The sequence below is a fragment of the Pipistrellus kuhlii genome, unplaced genomic scaffold (genome assembly GCF_014108245.1).
Source record: "Pipistrellus kuhlii isolate mPipKuh1 unplaced genomic scaffold, mPipKuh1.p scaffold_m20_p_18, whole genome shotgun sequence".
In the NCBI taxonomy this organism is placed as follows: domain Eukaryota; kingdom Metazoa; phylum Chordata; class Mammalia; order Chiroptera; family Vespertilionidae; genus Pipistrellus; species Pipistrellus kuhlii.
Window position 1 is genome coordinate 6,534,372 of NW_023425493.1, and position 14,634 is coordinate 6,549,005.

Genomic DNA, 14,634 nt, shown 5'->3' on the forward strand with positions numbered 1-14,634 from the left:
AGAGTCCGAGAGACCTGCATTCAAATCCTAGCTCTGTCCCTTCCCGTCTGTCTGTCCTCAGAGACATCACTTTCTCTAAGTCTTAGCGTCGACCTGCAGACTCAAGGGTCCCAAGTTCAATTCTGGTCAAGGGCATGGACCTTGGTTTCGAGCACATCCCCAGTAGGGGGTGTACAGGAGGCAGCTGATCGATGTTTCTAACTTTCTCTCTTCCTCTCTGTAAAAAATCAATAAAATATATTTTTAAAATATATATATATATTTTAAAAATAAAAATAAAATAAAAGAACAACGCCAATTGTAAATCTCAAATTATGTCAAAGTTTTTAAAAAACAGTATCTGACACGTAATCAGCACTCAATCAATGGCTGCTGCTTTTATCAATTATATTATCAATATTACAAACCTGAGTTCTAGCCCTGACTTGCAACTTTACCATCTTGGGCAAATTGTTGGCCCCTCTGAGTCTTGGTTTTCTCAACCATCAAATGAGATAATAATAGGTTATCATAAGGATTAAGGTGAGGTTATTATAAGGATTAAAATGAGGGGGAAAGTATTTTTGAAAATGCTCAACACAGAGCTTAGCACATAAAAGACACCCAATAAAAGGTAACTGAAAAAATGGTGATAGCTATATACCTAAGTCCTAAAAGCTGGCTCTGTTAAAAGGGAGAATCCTATGATTGTGCTCCACATCAGTCTTTTGTTGGGATGAGCCACAGTAAATGGAAATTAAATTTCGTAAAAATTTAGGGAAAAGCCTGAGTCACAGAGAATCTGACCCGAGTTCCGGAGCTGGTTGTGTTGCTATTTACTTTGTGAGTTTAAGCAAGTTTAGCTTCGTGGAGCCTCAGTTACTGCATCTGTATAGTTGAGCCAGTACCGCCTAACTCACGGGGTTGTACAGATTGAATGGCATAATGTGCAAAGCAGTTAGTACATGGCCTGGCACATAGGCGTGCTTAATAAATGGTTTATTCCCCAGAGACCAGAGGTCTATAAAACAGAACTAAATGCTTTTTATTTAATTATACATCAAGTATCATCCCAGTGCTGAATATTTCATCAGCGGCATCCTTGGCTGCTAGGATGCACAGCATGGAGAGGAAAGATACTTAATGTGGTGCAACCCCAAACAGAGATCATCTTGTTTTACTGCCAAGTAGAGGAACAAAGTTTCTAGAAATTTTTCTTTTTTATTGATGAGAGAAAGGGGGCGGGGAGAAACATCGATTTGTTGTCCCACCTTTTTATGCATCCATTGGTTGATTCTTGTATTGCCCTGACGGGGATCGAATCCACGGCCTTGGTGGGGTTATTGGGACGATACTGTAAACCAACTGAGCCACCTAGTCAGTTAGAAATTTTTAAAAAAATAATTGATTTTTTTTACAGAGAGGAAGGGAGAGGGATAGAGAGTTAGAAACATCAATGAGAGAGAAACATCGACCAGCTGCCTCCTGCACACCCCCTACCGGGGATGTACCTGCAACCAATGTACATGCCCCTGACTGGAATCGAACCTGGGACCTTTCAGTCTGCAGACCAATGCTCTATCCACTGAGCCAAACCGGTTTCGGCCAGGGTTAGAAATTTTTTAGAATCACTGACCCAAAGCTTTCCAGAAGTCCTGAACATAGTTTTGCCACAATTCATTCCTCATCAGCAAGATAATACTGCTTTTCCCAGTCTAAGTGCTTTTGATTCTTTCTCCGCTATGTTGTCTGACTTTAGTGGAATTCATTGTTGGTTAATGTTTTTTGCCTGCCCGGCATAAAACATAGCAACAGGTTGTACTTTTATATCTCCGGGCCAGTCCCTGTTGGAGGAAGATGGATAGATGAGAACCTGTCGATACCCTTTTCTGTGTCAACGCTCTCTTGGCAGAGGTTTTCTGAAAGATTCTGAAGCCTGAGTTCCAAAACATACTCCAACTGGCTTAGGACGTGTCTATCCATACGTGTCAAACATAATGCCTGACACAGAGAGCGTGCTCAATCTATTTCGGCTGAAAGAAAATCTCTCTCTCCCATCATCCTCTGGCCTGCCCGCTCTCTCAGGAATCCAGCTCTGAAGGGAGGTGGTTTAACGGAAGCGAGGGTTAGGATTCTGAAGCAGAATTGGATGGAAGACATCCGGGTCACAAGAACATTCCCCATCCCCAAAGTGTAGAGGAGAGAGGGAGTTCTCCGTAGCAAGCTGCACATACATCTCTAAGGGCATGGAAAGCAGGTCCTGGGACCCAGTGGAGCCACCTTCCTACGTGCCAGCATCTGGGGCTTCTATCCTGGAGCTGATTTCAACAGCACTGCTCTCCGGCCCTTCTTAAAGGGCTAGTGACCCATTTGGGCAAGTTTCCAGAAGACATGAGCATACATCTCTGGCCTAGGGAGTATGGAATGTTTTAAGGATGTGGAGGAATAAAGGGGGAAAGTAGTATTACATTTAAGACAACATAAAAATAAATACATGTCAAATAACAATGTTCAATAGCACTCCCATCCCATCCTGGTTTCTGCAGATTTTTATCCATAGAGTTTATATCAGTTGGTCCGAAGGTTGTGGGTTATTGTTAAGCTGATTAACATAGAGTTTATATCATCTTTAATTCTTATAACAGCCCTGGAGAGATAGATTTGTTTACCTCCTATTTTATAGACAAGGACATTGAGACGCAGGTTAAGTGACGTGTCTCAGTCCATCTAGCCAATAGCACAAGCTCGTTGGACTCCAAAGCCCTCATTCTAGCTCTGTGGTCCGCAAACCGTGGCTTGCGAACCACATGCGGCTCTTTGGCCCCGTGAGTGTGGCTCTTCCACAAAATACCACGGCCTGGGCAAGTCTATTTTGAAGAAGTGGCATTAGAAGAAGTTTAAGTTTAAAAAATGTGGCTCTCAAAAGAAATTTCAATCATTGTACTGTTGATATTTGGCTCTGTTGACTAATGAGTTTGCCGACCACTGTTTTAGCTCAAGGCAAACTTTGCAGTCTAATGTTTTCATTTTACATCACTTAAAGAAGGCTTTTTGTGTTTCTGTATCCTTATATGTATTTTTGCTTAATAGCAATATAATATTCCATTGTATCGTTATGCCGTTGTTTCTCATTCACTCCCTTATCTTGGACTTTAGGGTTGTTTCAGGCTTTTCATAGTAATAAGCATTTTTTGTTGTTGTGCCATTACTTGCTTTCTTTTTAATTACTTCCCAGGATAATGCCCAGGAGGGTATAACTTTGTGAAAAGAGTACAGACAGACATTTATATGACTTGAGCTCTACACTGCGAAATTGCACTGTCATTCCAACTCCCTTCCCCAGCACCCTGGGAGAGGTACAAGGCAAGCCTGGGTGGATTCACCAATGAAAACACCCCTTTGTCTCTCTGTGTGAGTATGCCCCAGGCTATGAGAGACTGAACATTATTTATAAGTAGGCATGCTTCGGAATGAGAACTCACATGGGACAGTGTGATTCCCCCTTCCCAGAAGAGGCTTCCTTGATGAAGTTGTCCTTTTCTTTGTAGTCACAAGACCAGCAGCAAGTTTTTCAAGCCATTGGCATTTTCTTCTTGATTTAGACTGTGGCTCTCGATCCTGTTCAGAAAAGATGTGGTAGCTGTTAGAAAGGAGACCTAGATTTCAGCTCACGATTGGCCATTCCAAACGAGGTGCAAAAGTGTTGGGATAGCTTAAACCAGTTTGGCTCAGTGGATAGAGCGTCGGCCTGTAGACTGAAAGGTCCCGGGTTCAATTCCGGTCAGGGTCATGTACCTTGGTTGCGGGCACATCCCCAGTGGGGGGTGTGCAAGAGGCAGTTGATAGATGATTCTCTCTCATCGATGTTTCTAACTCTATGTCCCTCTCTCTTCCTCTCTGTAAAAAATCAATAAAATATATGTATATTAAAAAAAAGTGTCGGGATAACGTATACCAAAAAAGGAAGCCCTGGCAGCGAGAGCTGAAAAAAAAGATTAAAAACTCAAGAAGAAGTAAAAGTGAGGGAAAGCAAAGAAAGCTCTGTTGTCCCTGGTGGAAGGTACTTTTGAGATTATAAATTAATAATTCTGAATCTTAGTTGTCTTGCATGGGGCAAGAGTACCATGTGAGGGCATTGGAAGATTTAGGTTGAAATTATATGGCATATAATGGGCACTCAATCCTAGGCAAGAGACGCTGTGGTAGGCATTGTGGGAAAAGGAAACACATTGAAGGCTAGCAGAACTGGTTTGGCTAGCTCTCTCTAACCAGGTGAACTCAGCAAGTTTTCATTCTCTTTGAGCCTCAGTTTCTTCAACTGTAAAATGGAGGTTACAATACTTACCTATGAAGTTTGTTTTACAGACGAAAGTGAATGTGTGCTAGGCACATAGTAAGTGCTCAATGAATAGGAGATATTATCAGCTCACACATCTAGCCATCTATGTGACTAACCAAGTCTTCTGCTACATCACTTTCTCAAACTTCAGTGTGTGTAAGAATCACCTAGGGCCCTGGCCGGGTAGCTCAGTTGCTAAGAGCATTGTCCAAATAGGCAAGGTTGTGGGTTCAATCCCTGGTCAGGGCACATACAAGAATCAACCAATGAATGCATAAATAAGTAAAATAACAAATCGATGATTCTCTCTCTTTTCTCTCCTTTCCTATCTCTCTCAAAATCAATAAATAAAAATTTAAGCCCTAGCCATTTTAGTTCAGTGGATGAACCATTATCCTTCAGACTGGTTCAATCCCAGTCAAGGATACGTACCTCGGCTGCAGACTCCACCCCCACCCAGCCCTTGTAGGGGTGCCAGAGGCAACTAATCAATGTGTCTCTCTGTCTCTCTTCCCCTCCCTTCCACTCTTTTTAAAAATCAATGGAAAAATATCCTGGGGTGAGGATTCACAATGAATGAATGAATGAATAAATAAATAAAATTAAAAAAAAGAATAACCTAGGATACTTGTTTAAAATGCAGATTTTTTAAAAATGCAGATTTTCAGGTTCCACCTCCAGCAATTTGGTTTCTATCAGTTTGGAGTGGGGCCTCAGAATCTGAATATATGAAATCTGCATGTATACCTAAATTCCAAGGTGACTTATGTTGTCAATGTGATACCATTGTATCCATGTGATACCATTGTCATTAACCCAGTTATTAATTAATTAACAGGAAAGGAGCAAAGGGAAGGCCAGAACATACAGGCACGCCATTTGTGCTAGGAAGCTGCAGCTTAACACTCTCCAGGTCTGTTCCCCGCAGAACAGGGGGGAGGGACTGGACAAAGGAAGAGTAGATGCGTGCCCAGTGACGTCTGGGTGATGTAGAGACGGTGACTCTCTGTCCATCACACCTGGGAGTAGGTCATGGGCCAGAATAGGCAAAGCCAGTGCAAGGGCGTGAAATCTGAGGCATAGAAGCTCCTAAAAAAGGGAGCTCCCTCTCACAGCCCTCTTGCGTTCCTGGCTCTCTTGTTGCAGGGAGTCTACTACTCTGCATTCGCCCACAAGGCCCACAGCCATGTGGACCCCACACACAATGGACTGATGGACTAAAATGAGCCTGATGCTGTCTTAGCTGGTGTGGCTCAGTGGATAGAGCGTCAGCCTGTGGACTGAAAGGTCCAGGATTCGATTCCTGTCAAGGACATATACCTCAGTTGCAGGCTCAATCCCCAGTAGGGGGCGTGCAGAAGGCAGCCAATCAGTGATTCTCTTTCATCATTGATGTTTCTATCTCTCCCTCTCCCTTCCTCTCTGAAATCAACATACATGCATACATACATACATACATACATACATACATAAAATGAGCCTGATGCTGTCCTGGACTCACCTCCACCATGGAGTGGAAACTTTGGACACTGGCTTTACCGCTAGCCCTGCTGAACCCCCAGCTGCACACTCTCCAGGACTGGGTTTAAGGGAAATGGGACTTTACCAACCAAGGGCTATAACTCTATGCAAATGAAAATCACTCATTCTCCCGTGTGAGTCTTAGAAACATCTTTTTCTCGAGATATCATAACAACCCTGCTCCCATTAGCAATGGAGAAACCCCACCCTGGTAACACTCTGATAACACGTGAGCCATACTCTGAGGAACACTGCTCCGTGGTCTCAGAGAATACAGAGAAAAGGTGTCTTTCCCATGACTCAGACCCCATAAAAATTCTGTAATATGCAGGCGTTGAGTTAAAGAGTTCCAAATACTGAATGAGTACATATTCAAGATGACATATAGTTCCTGCCTACTTAAAGGCTTTTGAATCATTCCAAAGCAACATTTTATCCTTTTAACGTGAGTGATATGGATGGATGTGTGTACCGCTTCTTCCTTAGTCATCTTAATCCATCCCAGAGAGCTCCCTCTCTCCTCTGGACGGTGGTAGGTAATCTATTTTAGTCCTGTACTGTTGTTTTATGTTCCATGTGTGTCCCATTTCCCCCACCAGACTTCTTTTTAAAAATATTTTTTAATTGATTTTTTTTTTTTTAACAGAGAGGAAGGGAGAGGAATAGAGTTGGAAACATCGATCAGCTGCCTCCTGCACACTCCCTACTGGGGATGTGCCCACAACCAAGGTACATGCCCTTGACTGGAATCGAACCTGGGACCCTTCAGTCCACAGGCTGACGCTCTATCCACTGAGCCAAACCGGTTAGGGCTGGAACTTTTTAAGTGCAAAGGCAGGGACCAAGGACTTCCTTTTGTTCTCTACCTTCCACAGGCATCTTGTAAAGCGTTTGTATGTATGTGTTTCATAAATATATTTGAATGTCGGTATATTTAACTGTAGACTAATACTCATTGATAAATTCTTTACCACGAGAGTGGCTCAGAATGACAGCTGTGAAAAGGTGAGCTATAGGTTCTTAGGGTTCGAGCCAGGCAGAGCACAGCGCGGATCTCAGGCCTGTGAGAGGGCTGGGCTCTCTCCAAGCCTGTGTCCTCCCCGGGGTGTGCGGGGAACACTTGCCTTTGCAGACTTGTTGTGGGGATTCAGGGAGCCAGAGTTCACAAGGTTCCCAGCAAAATGCCCCACACCTAGGTTTTCCTGTGAGCAGTAGCTGCTTGCTCTTATTATTTCTAAAAGCACCACCTAGAATAGCAGATGAAACTGCTGAAGGTATTTATCCTCAGAAGTAAAATAATAAACAACGGGTTTTCTCTGAGCGACGCTGACATTTTCTCTTTCCTTCTTCCTTGTTTTTCTAAGGTCTAGCATTTTCAGCTTTAAGTAACAGACTGCCCGGGGGTTTGTATGGTTTCCCTATAGGGACGGGGAAGGACACAAAGCAGCCATTTTTCCAGTCCCAGGCTTTCACGCAGAGCAGTATAATCAGGGTTTGAGTGTTCGCCTCACAAACCTCCTCTGTTCGTGGCCATGATTATTGTGACTTTTCTCCCACCACGCAGTAGCACCCAGCACCCAGAATGAGGAATGTGCATCCTCCCCAAAAGGAGAAATAAACTTCCAGCTTGCTGTGCTACCGATAGGAGAGTCACCGCTCCATCCACGTCTAAAGATGCTGGGAGGGCAAAGGTCACAAGAGGGGCAACCTGCTCAGTTTGTTCAGTCCTTTAAAACACTGGCCAGTATCAGAGGTTCTATGCTCTGGAGGAAAAATATGTACCGTTTCTGAGTAGAAAGAATAATTACAGTTTATTTCTGAAGGTGAGAAATTGAAATAATTATCTAAGAATAAGGTGGTTAAACCCTGAAATATTCACGTGATAGAATGGTAAGCTGTCATTTTAAACGTTTACTTAGCATATGTCTAATTGCATGCACAGTAACGTGGAAAATGTAATGACATATGGAAAATGCTCCTGAGTACATTAAACACACACACACACACATACACACACACACACAAACAGGGTAACATTTGTTTAGCACAGAGCCTTCTCCAACTGACGAGCAAAGCAGAGCCTTCCTGGTCCTGCCCCCCCTTTACAATAGCCAATAGAAGGCCTGGATTGCGGTGGTGGGATGGTGACGTAATCAACGATCCAGCCAATCTCCCTGAGGATGATTTGCATAATTCCCTCCCCCCCAATCCAACAGAACCTGATTTATTTATTTTTAAGGGGAAATGGATATCTCCGAAAGAAAGGGAAGAAGGTTACATCCACAGAAGAATATTTGTAATGATACTGGTATCAAAATGCAGTGATCAAAATTATTATATCTAGTCATTCTAAAGAATGCGTTCACCTTCTCAGAAAAGCAGTCTACTCCGTATGTTTAAAATAGCTCTCAAAAACTACCTGTCCACTTGATACTTAAAATTTGTTTTTAAATTAAAATAAAACTTTTAAAAATAAAGTAATCTTGCCCTGACTGGTTTGGCTCATTGGATAGAGCATTGGCCTGCAGACTGAAGGATCCCAGGTTCAATTCCGGTCAAGGGCATGTACCTTGGTTGAGGGCACATCCCAGTAGAGGGTGTGCAGGAGGCAGCTGATTGATGTTTCTCTCTCATTGATGTTTCTAAACCTCTCTCTCTTATTTCTTCTCTGAAAAAAAAAAATCAATAAAATATATTTTAAAAATAAAATAATCTTAATAAAAATGTTTTTTAAAGAATTTCTACAGAATAGGAAACAATTTTCTTGGATAATCTACAAGCCTCTTGCTATTGGCAAAAAGAAGCTTTTTATTTCTCAGACTTGATTTTACACACACAGACACACACACACACACACCCTACTCTATGCTTACTTGTTGATCTCAGCAACTTATCCTCCATATAATTAAAACTGTATCAGTGTATCAAGCTAAATGAACTGGCTGCTGACAAAGGAACAAGTTTCCACAACCCTTGTCTTTATCCTTGTTTATACAACTCACTGGTTTCACAAGTTTGATTCTACCAGGAGAGCCCCCTTTCAAACTGGGATTTCCTTTGACAAAAAGCGTTAATCTTTGTGGGACAATTCTCCTTTCTCCTGTGGCAGTCAGGGACTTGAAAAAGTTGATTGTTTTTGTTTCGTTCAGGTTTATTGAGCACATACCATGTGTCAAGCTTCTTCACATACATTGTCTAGTTAATCCTTACAATACCATCTAGGATCATCTTGAACATCAAAACATAGTATGTGCCTGTATTTTCCCAAAGAAGCCTAGAAAAATAGAAGGATCTAATCCTCTTTAAAAAGGATATATATATATATATATATATATATATATATATATATCAGTGTATCAAGCTGTTTCTAGCTCTCTATTTCTCTCCCTTCCTCTCTGTAATATATATATATATATAAACATCTATGAGAGAGAAACATTGATGAGAGAAAAATATCAATCAGCTGCCTCCTGCATACCACCCACTGGGGATGTGCCCGCAACCAAGGTGCATGACCCTGACCAGAATCAAACCTGGGACCCTTCAGTCTGCAGACCGATGCTCTATCCACTGAGCCAAACCGGTTTTGGCAGGATCCAATCCTTTAAATAGAATTTCAATAAAAATACTTTCAGGTTCTATTTATCTTAGGTACTCAAGAATTTACGATGGAGTTGATCTGACCTGTTGGTCTCAGTGGATAGAGCGTCAGCCTGCGGACTCAAGGGTCCCAGGTTCCATTCCGGTCAAGGGCACGAACCTTGGTTACAGGCACATCCCCAATAGGGGTGTGCAGGAGGCAGCTGATCGATGTTTCTCTCTCATCAATGTTTCTGACTCTCTATTCCTCTCCCTTTCTCTCTGTAAAAAAATCAATTAAAATATTTAACATCAACAAAAAAAGAATTTATGATGGCCAATGAAAATGTGCTATCAGCTTCAAACTGGCTGTTGCAGGTCACACAGCTCTCTACACAGACTTCCCACTCAAACTGTCTTGGCAGTAGCACATTTGTTCTACAAAATGACACTCAGTGGAAGTCAGAAGTGGTGTGACACATTTAAATGAACTACCAAGGATAGAACCATTGGAGTGAAGTGTGCAACTCTTTTGAAGCCAGATGACATCTCTGATTATAGGTATCGCCCTCCCACTCTGCCAGGCAATATCTAAGTGCTTTGCAGACAGAGGTGGCAAAAGTAGGTTTACCGTTGTGAGGGTATATGAAATATACATCCTTCTGAGTTAATAAAACGATTGCAATAATCATAACCTGTAAGTCTGTTTCTATCCGAACTCCTGTAAACCTACGTTCGCCCACCCTATTACCCAACAGTCAGTCCCCCCTCCCTCCCCACTTCCAAACGAGGAATCTTGGCATAAAGAGGCTAGAGAGAGAGATTGCCTCCACTCCCCGCTTCCCTCTTCACAGCGGCAGCGGCAGCAGCAGCAGCAGCAGCTTTGTGGGGAGCAGGGCAGTAGTCCGCCCAGCTCCCTGATTCTGCTAGAGTCAGACCCTCCCGCGGTAGGCTCCACAGCACCATGCGGAGCGCCCTGCTGTTTGTTGGCAGCCGTCCTGGCCCTCAGCCTGGCTCTCGGGGCCGTCGGTGAGGAGTCACAGGAGCAGGTGGTACCCAGTAGGGGCCGCAGAGAGAAGGTCCCAAACATCAAGGAGCTGCTCAAGGCGCTCACTAACCACAACTCGGTCTCCGTGGTGGATGAACTGCTCAAAACTCTGAGCCAGGGGAGCAAGGATCCTAAGAAACGGTCCTTTCTCCAGAAACGCGACATGCACGACTTCTTCGTGGGGCTCATGGGCAAGAGGAACAGCCAGCCAGGCACGCCTGCTGAGGGGACCCCCCAGGGCGCCGCTCGCTCTGGCAGCCCCCCGTACCCCGCCAACATGGAATGAGGTGCCCCTCCCCGTCTCCTCTGCTCCCCCAGCTGGCGGTTGGTGGGAGTGTTACCAGGCAGAAGATGTGATTTCATTTTTTTGGTCCTCGGCACTCTGTTTCTATTCTCCTGGCTGCATCATGAACAACCCCGTCACCCCCTCCGAATCCCCAAGTGCATGCACTCCGATTTCCCTTCTCTCCCCAGCCTGCACCCTTCTTGTGCTGAGCCTCCTTCCCCATCCCTCTACCCAACGCGGATGTGGACAGTGCATAGTGACCCCCCAGTTCCAGCTGGCATTGACAGTATGTTCCCCTAGCTTCTTCCACAATAAAGGATTTTTACATATGAAAAAAAAAAAAAGTGGCTAGAGAACTGGCCTCCAATCACATACTCAGTGGAGAGCAGAGCCAAGATTGGTCCCCAAGCAGTCTGGTCACAGAGTCTGAAGCCTTAACAACTGTGCTATCCTGCCTCTCCAAAACGGAATGTAAAGTATTAGTTGATTTTATGAAACACACCACAAACTTTTTGTTGACCTGCATCGCACCTTGTTAAATATGATCACAAATAGGAAATTTGGCTATGTGTATCCTATATGAGAAAAGCCTAATATGCTAAGTATCTGGTCAACTGGTTGGCCATTCAACCAATCAAAGCGTAATATGCTAATGATATGCTAAGGTCACCCAACTGCTGGCTATAATGTGCACTGACCACCAGGGGGCAGATGCTTCGACCTGTAGGTTAGCTTGCTGTGGGGGTCCGGCCAATCAGGACTGGACGAGATGGGGAGACAGCCCTGGAGCCCTCCCTCAGTCCCTCCTTTGCTGGCCAACCTCCTTCTGGCTCTGATCATGCACCCAGTGGGTCCCTCAGCCTGGCCTGCACCCTCTCACAATCTGGGAACCCTGGGGTATGTCAGAGAGCTGGTTTCAGCCTGATCCCACAGGCCAGGCTGAGAGACCCCACTGGTGCACAAATTTGTGCACTGAACCTCTAGTGATAATATGAAAACCAAGGCGTTGGCCGGTAGCTCAGTTGGTTAGAGTGTTGTTCAGGTATGCCAGGGTTTCAGGTTTGACTCCTGGTCAGGGTATTTTCAAGAATCAATTAATGAATGCATAACTAAGTGGAACATCTCTCTCTCTCTCTCTCTCTCTCTCTCTCTCTCTCTCTCTCACTAACAAATAAAAATTTTAAAAATCAAACTTAAGGTCACTTCAACCTAGTACAGAAATGAGGCATAAGTCAAAATGATAATAGTATCTGCTTCCTTAAAGCTTCACCCCATCTCTCCACTTTTCTTCAGCTTAGAGTCAGGTCATGAACATGTGTCCATGTAGGGTCACCATTTGCTGGTCACTGCTTGCCCCCCAAGACTGGCCCAGAGTCTGAGGGGGCCCCTGCACTTCTCTGGAGCCAGTCAGGCAGGGGGCAGTAGACTCCTCTGCCTGACATCTTGCACCCTGTGGATCTGCCCCACTGGTTCTGTCTGGATCTGCCTTGGTCTTCATGGCATGTAGCCTTTACCTCACCTTTGGGAATGCTGCAGGTGCATTGTGGCTTGTGTTTCTCTACATTGTGTCTGATACTGTGTAGTGGATGTGTGTGTGTGCGCGGGGGGAGTGTTACATTCCCAACCATCCTAAGTTCCCATCTTCTAAAAATGGAGCTGCCTAGTTTAGAAAGCAAATTCTTAACAACTTAGGCTCTTCTAGGATGCACATTAAGATGAGTGATTAGAATGGGAAGAAGATGAAAGAGTCAAGAAACTCACAGGCTAGCCTAACCAGTTTGGCTCAGTGGATAGAGCGTCTGTCTTCAGACTGAAGGGCCCCAGGTTTGATTCCCATCAAGGGCATGTACCTTGGTTGCGGGCACATTCCCAGGAGGGGTTGTGCAGGAGGCAGCTGATCGATGATTCTCTCTCATTGATGTTTCTAACTCTCTATCCCTCTCCTTCCTCTCTGGAAAAAAAAAAAAAATCAATAAAATATGGGTGTTTTTTGTTTGTTTTGTTTTGTTTTTAAAGAAAGAAACTCACCGGCTAATAGGACTGACATGAGGCTAGAAGAGTATGATGGGTGCAAAAAGTATTGTTAAACTGTAAGACAGTGGAGATCATCCCTGTGACTCAGAGTCAGTATCTCCTTCACGAATAGTCTGGGCCAGAGGTCCTCAAATGTTAGCTTGCATCAGAAATAGCTGGAGGGCTTGTTAAAACGGATTTCTGACTCGGTAGATCTGGCTGGTGTCCAATATTTTGCATTCAATCAAGACCCCCTGTGCTGCTGAGGCTGCTGGTCCCAGAACCACTCTTTGAGAACTGTGGTTCTAGGCTTCTGAATCGGCAACAAGCACGCAGTAGGCATTCGGATGGTCTTGTTATCACGAGGCTCTGTATTTTGGTTACCCCAATAGTTGCTCTCCTTCTGCCTTCGGATTACTCAGTGCAGTTTGGCTGAGATTTATGGGGAAAAGAGATTGTGTTCCTCTCCTCTTCCATGAGTCCCCATCTCCTGCCACTGATATCCTTTCTTATTTAAAAAGCTCTTTACAGCCAAAACAGGTTTGGCTCAGTGGATAGAGCATTGGCATGTGGATTGAAAAGTCCCAAGTTCAATTCGGGTTAAGGGCATGTACCTTGGTTGTGGGCACATCCCCAGTAGGGGGTGTGTAAGAGGCAGCTGATCGATGATTCTCTTCTCATTGATGTTTCTAACTCTCTATCCCTCTCTCTTCCTCTCTGTAAAAAAAAAAAAAAACACACAAAAAACCACACACACAATAAAATATATTTAAAAAAATAAAAAGCTCTTTACAGCTTACAAGGAACGCTCACGCTCATTATTGTGTTCAAATATGAAAGATGTTGTCATTCCTGAGCCTAAAGCCAAGACTCATGAGAGTTAAAGTGGGGGAAGGGACAATGGGATGGAAGAAGTCGCTTTCCCTTTGCGTTTGCAGCACTGCATGTAGCTCTGAGTTTCTGTTTCAAACCAAGTTTCCTAGGCACCAGGGTCTTCCACATGGAAGGAAATATCTATATACCTATAAGTATGAAAGGCTAATACACTGTGTTCAACTGGCCACCGTTGACTGCTAGCTATGATGCGCACTGACTACCAGGCAGGCAGTCAATGCACAGGCATGGGAACATGGAACCGACTGATGAATCTCAGAGGGAAGAGGGGAAAGGGGAGGGCGAGAAGAGATTAACTAAAGATCTTATATGCATACTAGAGTCTTGCTGTATGATTTGTGCACCGGTGGGGTCCCTCTGCTGGCCTGCACCCTCTCCCAGTCTGGGACCCCTGGGGGATGTCAGACTGCTGGTTTCAGCCTGATCCCGCAGGCCAGGCCAAGGGACCCCACCAGCACACGAATCCGTGCACCAGGACTCTGATATAGATAGATAGATAGATAGATAGATAGATAGATAGATAGATAGATGATAGATAGATAGATAGATAGATAGATAGATAGATAGATAGATATAGTGTATGCAAAGTTAGAGTGAAAAAAGCAGTGGATAATAAGCATACCTCCTGCGCCCCCTCCCCACCAAATAAAACTGAGTGGGTGGGAGTAATCCCGAGAGAGTCTTCCCTGGGAAGTTCCCTGCAGCATCTGTCACCCGGGGCCCCGGGTGGCCCGCTGTCCCCTCCCCTACTCTGCAAGACCAGGACGCCGCGACAGAGCCCTCCAGACCTCTCCTGGGGGCGCACGCACACCGTGCAACCAATCCTGACACCCTAAAACGTGGCCGCGCGACGCCCCCTCGGCCCCGCAGGCTTCCCATTGGCTCGCTGCCGTTGTCACTCCTTCCTTGCCTCGCCTTCCCCTGCCAGGCGGCGGCGCCGGGCGGGGTAGGTTGCGCTCGCCGCTGGCTGTGGCT

The 14,634-nt window shown here is 44.7% G+C and overlaps 1 protein-coding gene across 1 annotated transcript; it reads left to right on the forward strand.

Moving 5' to 3' along the window:
• The first annotated feature begins 10,367 nt into the window (after nucleotides 1–10,367).
• On the forward strand, nucleotides 10,368–11,097 carry LOC118721461 (neurokinin-B-like). The gene is given in 2 exon segments (XM_045583405.1): nucleotides 10,368–10,406; nucleotides 10,408–11,097. Coding segments are annotated over 2 exon segments (369 nt in total). The 5' UTR covers nucleotides 10,368–10,382; the 3' UTR covers nucleotides 10,753–11,097.
• Nucleotides 11,098–14,634: the final 3,537 nt, after the last annotated feature.